Source organism: Triticum dicoccoides, chromosome 2B, assembly GCF_002162155.2.
Source record: "Triticum dicoccoides isolate Atlit2015 ecotype Zavitan chromosome 2B, WEW_v2.0, whole genome shotgun sequence".
NCBI classification, from domain to species: Eukaryota; Viridiplantae; Streptophyta; class Magnoliopsida; order Poales; family Poaceae; genus Triticum; species Triticum dicoccoides.
In genome coordinates, this window is record NC_041383.1 from 35,318,466 (window position 1) to 35,326,197 (window position 7,732).

At 43.4% G+C, this 7,732-nt stretch overlaps 1 protein-coding gene across 1 annotated transcript in view; it reads right to left on the bottom strand.

Moving 5' to 3' along the window:
• The window catches only part of LOC119360342 (bidirectional sugar transporter SWEET6b-like), a 5,310-nt gene extending 4,089 nt beyond the window's left edge, over positions 1-1,221 (bottom strand). The window contains exons 1-3 of the mRNA XM_037626022.1: positions 1,079-1,221; positions 753-969; positions 460-621 (exon numbers count right to left, since the gene is read on the bottom strand). Coding sequence (XP_037481919.1) covers positions 460-621; positions 753-969; positions 1,079-1,158 — 459 coding nt within the window. The 5' untranslated portion in view covers positions 1,159-1,221. The remainder of the gene's footprint in view (positions 1-459; positions 622-752; positions 970-1,078) is intronic.
• Between the last annotated feature and the right edge of the window lie 6,511 nt (positions 1,222-7,732).

Consider the following 7,732-nt stretch of genomic DNA (forward strand, 5'->3'; position numbering starts at 1 on the left):
CGTAAGTTGGCAAAAGCATCCGTCATTTACAATTAGCCTGAGCTAGTATTTCACCCTGTAAAGGAAGTTTACCTTTGAGATAGAAATAAACCGTAGGCTTTTTTATATCATGTAGCATATTGTAGAAGAACTTGGGTGCGTGAGAGGTGAAAAGTCAATTCGGACTTTTTTTAACAGGGTTTTGGAACGAACATTAAAAAAATGAAAGGTGGGTGCAGCTTTTAGATGGGCATAATCAACAACAAACAAGGTGCACTGTTTAACAAATTAAGGTCTGTCAAAAGCATCCACTAGAACTTTAAAAATAAAGTATAGGCAGGTATTTTTCTTGAAAAGGCATCATTACCACACCATACGTGCACAATGCAGATTAATTAATTAGCCAACCTGAACTAACAAGTTAAAGCGGTTATCAAAGATCACGGGTCGACGACCCTTAAGTTGGGGTGGTGTACGTACCATGATGGTGAGCGGGGAGGCGTACATGATGGAGCCGAAGATGACGCAGAGGATGCCTACGATCATGGAGCGCTTCTCATGGGTGTGGGCACCGAGGAGCACGCCGGCCACCACGGCAGCCACGAACGCCGCCTCGAGGGCGAGCACGCCCAGCATCTTCCACTGCACACACAGTAGAGAACATGCACATGGCTTGGGTTAGGGGCTGGAGGATCTTCTGTACAGAAACTAAAGCCGAAAAGAGACAGTGGGACGGATGAGGATTGAGGAGGCATTAGGAGGGTTGCACGTACCCTTGTGTTCTTAGCCGCATAGATGATGAAGATGATGATGTAGGCGCCCTCAATGACAAGGCCGATGCCGTTGATGGTGAGGACGAGGGTGCTGTTGGGGTGGACGATGGGGAGCCCGTAAAAGAACCAGAGCAGGCAGTTCATGAGCGTCGCCAGGTAGGGGTCCGGTTTGAACTCCTCCACGCCCTTGGCCTTGTAGATCCGCCAGAACGTCGGCCTGCGTACATACGTATAATTAGAAAACGAGCCTCAGATTCATGCCCTAGCAACCACCTTTCATATATGTATACATACAGACTAGACAAGAGGAGGAGGAGTGGGCTTACACAGGGGAGAGGAAGAGACCGAAGGAGATGACATTGCCGATGATGCCGACGATGTTGCGGGCCACGTCGGCGGAAACCATGATGCTCACCTAGATCGATCGATCGCTGGGAACACAACTCGATTGCTCGGGGGAACTAACGACTTGGGGAAGGTTGGTTGTGATTTGTTTGGGGCGTGGGTGGCCGAGCTTATATAGTAGGGAGTTCCCCGTCGCTTTCCCCAAGTTATATCCGATGTAGATATGGTTAAGGGTAGGTTAAACGGTTTGATTTGAGTGCAGTCCTCATCCAACTCCAACAGCCGGCCGTGCTCCCATCCAACAGCCGGCCGTGTCAATTTCTTCCTCGCCCGCGTCCTTTTTTCCAGCCAAAAAAGGATCACGCAGCTAGGAGCTCCTCTCCCACGTAACAATACTCCTATACTCGGATAAACCCCATATAGTCTTACGCAAAACAAACAAGGACAACCCTGAGCCCGAAACTGTCACGGACCAACACCAACCCAGCCGGCGTCACCCAAGGACACTGCAAAGCCCAAGACAGCCCCCGTCGTCCCAACGACCCGGAAACCCAACACGCGTGTTACCGGATGCCGTGAAGTGTTGTTGGTGCTCTATACTCCGTGGATCTCGTAATATAAAAGTGTTTTTGACACTATGCGACGGAGAAAGTAATATACAATTATCTTTCTACTATTAAAGTGGAGTACGTAGGTAGTTTTATTTCATTTGGTTAGGTCGCTCCCCATCGTCCCCATCAAAAATATTTATTCTGAAAAAAACCAAACTCTTAACCGCGTTTTAGCCGCCACCACTCGACCCCACCCGCCCCTCCCCTCTCCTCGCCACCGTCGGCAGTGCCGCTAAGCAAAGCCGGGACGACAGGGCGGCGGCGGGACTTCTCCACCCTTCGAGCATCACGGCCGGTGCGAGACGGCCAGATCACGAGGAGGCGCCAGGCGACAACTCTTGGCGGCGTCGTGCGCGGCGCGGCGGCGCCACCTATGATGCGAGCTCGGCGGCCGATCCACTTTGCGGCGCGGTCTGCGATGGTTGCGGCGGCGTGGTGGCCACCTTGCCTCGGGCGGTGGCAGCTGCAGGTGTGGCGCGGGCCTATACCGGGAAGGGCGGCGGCTGTGGTCGGTGCGCCATCATGTGTTGGATCTGCGGCGACGACGTGGAGGCCATGGTGATCTGGTCAGTGGCGCCTCCGGTCAGATATGATCTTTCCGATGCAGCCAACGATGGTGGCCATCTCCTCCGTCGTATGTGGCATTGTGATAATGAAACCAAGAAATATCGACTGGCTAGGTGAAGCGTATTATGCAGACCTAAAAGTCAAGGGGGCCTGGGAATACAAGACCTTGAGATTTAAAACATTGCTCTTCTCAGCAAGTGGGTTTATAAACTACTCACCGAGAATGGAGTATGGCAGGAAATCATTTGCAACAAGTATGTGGGATCCAATGCCATTTCTCAAATTCATAGGAAACCTGGGGATTCACATTTTTGGAGTGGTGTCATGAAGGCCAAGGAATTCTTCTATCAATTTGGGACCTTCTCAGTTAGGGACGGTTCTCAGGTTCGTTTCTGGGAAGATACCTGGCTAGGGAACAACTCACTAATGGTGCAATATCCGAGCTTGTACCAGATTGTCAGACATAAATTTATCACGATCAAACAAGTCTTAGGACAAGAAAACTGCGATATTTCATTCCGTAGGGATCTTTTGGGCACTCGTCTGGCAGCATGGAATGAATTACTCACTCGCCTGGAGGACATTCAACTGTCACATGAGCCAGACACTTTTCGATGGAACTTGCATCACAATGGCAAATTTTCGGTCAAATCCATGTATGATGCAATGGTTCATTGTGATGTTCCAGTAGATAACAGGAAATTGTGGAAGCTAAAAATTCCTCTAAGAGTGAAGATTTTCCTCTGGTTTCTAAACAAAGCAGTCATCCTAACTAGAGATAATCTGGCACCATGAAACTGGCATGGTTCGAAGACATGTGTCTTTTGCCAACATGACGAGTCTATCAAACACTTATTTTTTGAGTGCAAGCTCGCTCTGGCAGTTTGGGCCATGGTCCAAGTAGCTTCGAATTTATACCCACCACGTAGTCCAAGGAATATTTTTGGCAACTGGTTGCGGGGTATTGATAAAGAATTTTCTGCACATATTCTTGTGGGAGCGGTGGCCCTATGCTGGGCAATGTGGCTTACCAGGAATGATGTGGTTTTTAACAATAAATGTGTCTCATCTCCTATGCAGGTTATTCATGTTTGTACATGATGGCTCCATACTTGGTCTATCCTGCAGAAGCCGGAGGACAGGGACCTTTTTATGATGGCGTCTACACGGCTGGAGTGTACGTCGAGGGAGGTTTTCTATCCCCATGGATGGCGGTGTGATTTACTGATAGGATCTACCGCTCCTTAGGCTGGACAAGATTTATTGCTTGGCATTGTATCGAATTATTATTTTTAGGGTGCTCTGGACTTTTTGGCTGTGTGCATCTAGCTATGTAGAGGCCGGGCTTTCTTTCAATACGATTGTATCACCTCGATATATCTATTCAATGAAAAGTCCTTTATCGAAAGAAAAAAAGTCAGACTTAAATAAGTTTGACTTAGGACAAGGCTAGAACTTCAAGTAATTAGAAAGGGAGACAGTATGGGCTTCTGTCAAAAGAAAAAGTTTTTGCGACTTACAAAATTTGCACCATCTATGGTATATCACTGCACCACTAGCTATGCAACAACAATGTATGATGTACTGATGTATCACTACAATGATAACATGTGTGTACTATTTATATTGTCTATTTCCCTATTCTTATACTCATAACATTTTCTTAAATGAGGATAACCCCTGACCTCTGCATCATTAGGATGCACTAATAGCTCTATACCACTGCGATGTGATATGTACAACTCTCTCTCTCTCTCTCTCTCTCTCTCTCTCTAAGGTATCACGTCTTTACCGCTTCAAAATTTCCGCATAATATCCTTCCCCCAAATTTAGCTCCAATTCATAGTCATGCTTCAGTTTGATTGTATCTCATAACTCATGGATGGAAGCAAAACTATATTACAAATATTTTATGGACTTCAACACCAAATTCTGCTACTCTCTGCCGAGCACCATGATCAATTTACGATGAGAATGCTTAGAAGTTCCTCTGTGATGGCAAGCTCCCTCTGAATTGATGTATTTAATAACGTTACAGTTTTAGATGCATTTGTGCTAGTTATCTTATATTCCTCTTCGACACACTAAATTACAAATAAGCGTTGTTTCGTTTGCAGTAGTGGTATCTATTTGCTTTAAAACATCGATATCACAGGGGCAGCTCGAACGCAGAACACGGAAACATACACAGCAAACATGCGCGGATACCGATAGGGGAGCCAACGTTCCAACCCTGTGCACCAAATGTCGGTCCGGTTTTTTCCTATCTTCGAGGCACCCCAAATAACTATAGGTGTAACACAACTCATCCATAAATAGCATGGAAATATTCCAGTCGAACAATAGTTGAAATATAAATTACAATCAAAATATAAACACTAGTAGAAAAGGGGGCATCAGTCCCGGTTCGTAAGGGCCTTTAGTCCCGGTTTTTCAACCGGGACTAAAGGGTCGTGACTAATGCCTCCACCCTTTAGTCCCGGTTCTAACACGAACCGGAACAGATGGGCCTCCACATGGCCACTGCGAGCAGCCCAGGCAAGGGGGCCTTTGGTCCCGGTTGGTGACATGAACCGAGACCAAAAGGCTTCCACGTGTCAGCAGCTGAGGTTTTTCTTTTAAATTTTTTTTGTTGGTTTAGGGGTTTGGGGGGTTAATTTTAGGTTGTTATTAGGTAGCTAATAGAGAGAAGTGTCCACTCTTATACTGCTATGTTCATTTCACCCGCTGATATATAATAACTCATGCATACTCGTATCATACATCATCATATATAATAACAAGTTCTACTAATCATGCATCATCATACAACTTCTACTCGTTATTAATAACAAGTCATATGATCATCCTCCTCATAGTCATCGAACCCAACCCTACATAATTGTTCTTAGCACATGGTCATTAGTATCAGGTAGGACCTAAACACCCTTAAGGTAAAATATCATAAAACAATATAGAACCTGACTCTCCATTATGAAGAATGGAGATCATCTTGTCTCCAATTCTTGCGCTTCGCCTCCTTTTGCTTGCAAGAAGCTCCTTACGACTGTCCATACATTTGTTCCATTCTTTGATTGTCATGTCTCCACTTCTTTTAGAAATCCGGTATGGACAATTGAGATACGTAGGACAACCTCGTTGTATGTTCAAAACATCAAGGTGACCGTGCGTATACATCAGATAGGCACACAATCATTCGGGATTATCTGTTGAAAAACATAGTAATAACTTCGTAGTTAGAAATGATATACTAGTTTTAGAAGTATTTAAAAAAAGATGCAGGGATGTTGTAATAGTAAAAAATCTTATCAAGGTATCTCCATGGTAGTTACCGTAGTTCAACACGTGCACTAGTGGCACGTATTGACCATAATGTTGAGGAGTTCGATTGTAGACATTGTAATTCTCAAGATCAGTACAAAATGCGATCAAATGATTTTCTCCTTATAAGTTAATTCGGAGCCATCAGTGTAGTGGGTTTTGTCTACCATTTTCCGCACATTCTTTGAAGAATGAAAATAAGGTGTCAATGGAAACAAGTTGTCAACTATTTTGAAATAAACAATATAAATTACTTAATAACTATGTTAAGCTCACATTGGGGAAGAATTGGAGGTGTATCCACAAGGACCCAAATGCCCATATTGTCTTGTTGGATTGTAGGATCACCAAGATCCATGGTGACAAGCATACCCTTATCAAAACCATACATCTTACAAAGTGCTTCCCAATTTTTGAAACCAAAATGGGTTACACTCTCAGCATTGTACAACTTTACTTGAAAATCCACACCATGATGGGTCCTTAGGAGAATTTTTTTGGTTTCCATACTTTCATGGTCTTCAAAACGCATCCTCTCCAAGACATAGCGTCTTGCATAGCATGGGATAAGCTAGTCGAATTGGAAAAGATGAAAAATACACATTAAAATAGTTGAAGTCGTGCTTAATTACGAAAAAAAACTATTGTCGTCGTTGTGTACCGTATGAACATCGAAGGTCTCCTCGAGCTTAATGCTGAAGCACCAATCTTCGTCCAGCTCAATGAACCTGTCACACATACCTCAGTCGTCGTGGCACCAGTCGCACTCCCCCGGGCGGTTTTCGTCGTCCGAGTACGACATTTCCGGCCTAAGTTCATAATTCAAATATTAAATATATGTACTAAAAAACCTAAATTAAATCATTATTATTAATCACGGGTTGACTATCGGTGATGGTACGTAGCTTCTCCTTTCATTCCCAAGTGCATTATTACAACAAATTGTCTAGCACACGGGAATGAAGGAGAAGCTACCCCCACGACGGCGTGGATGATGGAGGGGGCTCCTAGATTTCTGCATAGAGTACTCTTCAATTTTAGCATTCAAAGTAGGAATACTTTTCCAATATGAGCATTCCATAAGCAAAACCAAATCGTAAAATAAAGTAGTATTCAAATTAGCATGCATTCAATTATAACCGAAAGTACATCATCTCTTGTGTCCGTACATCATCGAATACTCCTCGAATACTATCATACATATAGCATCGCTAATTAAAATACAGCTAGAACCATAGCGCCCGACGGGTATCGTCGCGGGCGGTGGACACCTAAAGATAAGGAACGATCACAGGATCATAGCTCCAGTGAGATCCCTGAAGAACCTGCCAGGTATTGTCGAACCTTTCCTCCAACGCAACCATGTAGCGATGGGCGTGCTCGTCCTCCTCGCTGACACGGTGACGTACCACCTCCGCCGTGTCCGGAAGCCTCGGCACCGTCACTGGCCCACGCGACCGCCACCAAACAAGGATCGGGTCAACAACGGGCTGCCTCCTCACCAACCTACGTCCCCCATAAGGTATCCACCACACCGAGTCGACGACAACGAGGATGCGGGATAGGCATCGTCGACGTCGATGCGGGAACTACTTCTATATATAGTTAAATAAAGTAGTTTTATTAATTAAATCAACTAGTTCAACTACTAAGCACTTACTATAAATTGACAAAAAAAATACTATGAACAAAAAAATCATTAAAATTCTATGAACAAAATTAGAACAGAAAAAAATCATAAAAATTCTATGAAAAGAAAAAAATCATAAAAAATCTAACACAATATGAACAAATTAATTAGACAATATGAAAAAAATCTATGAACTACACATCTAATAAAAAAATCAATGAACTACAAAAAATCGTTAGAATTCTATGAACAAAATTAGAACAGAAAAAAATCATAAAAATTCTATGAACAGAAAAAAATCATAAAAATTTGACCTCTAAATTACTTACACAATATGAAAAAAATTGACATCTAAATTACAACAGAACCAAATCATAAAAATTTGACATCTAAATTACAACATAAAAAATCATAAAAAATCTAACACAATATGAACAAATTAATTACACAATATGAAAAAAAATCTAATAGAAAAATCTATGAACTACACGTCTAACAAAAAATCA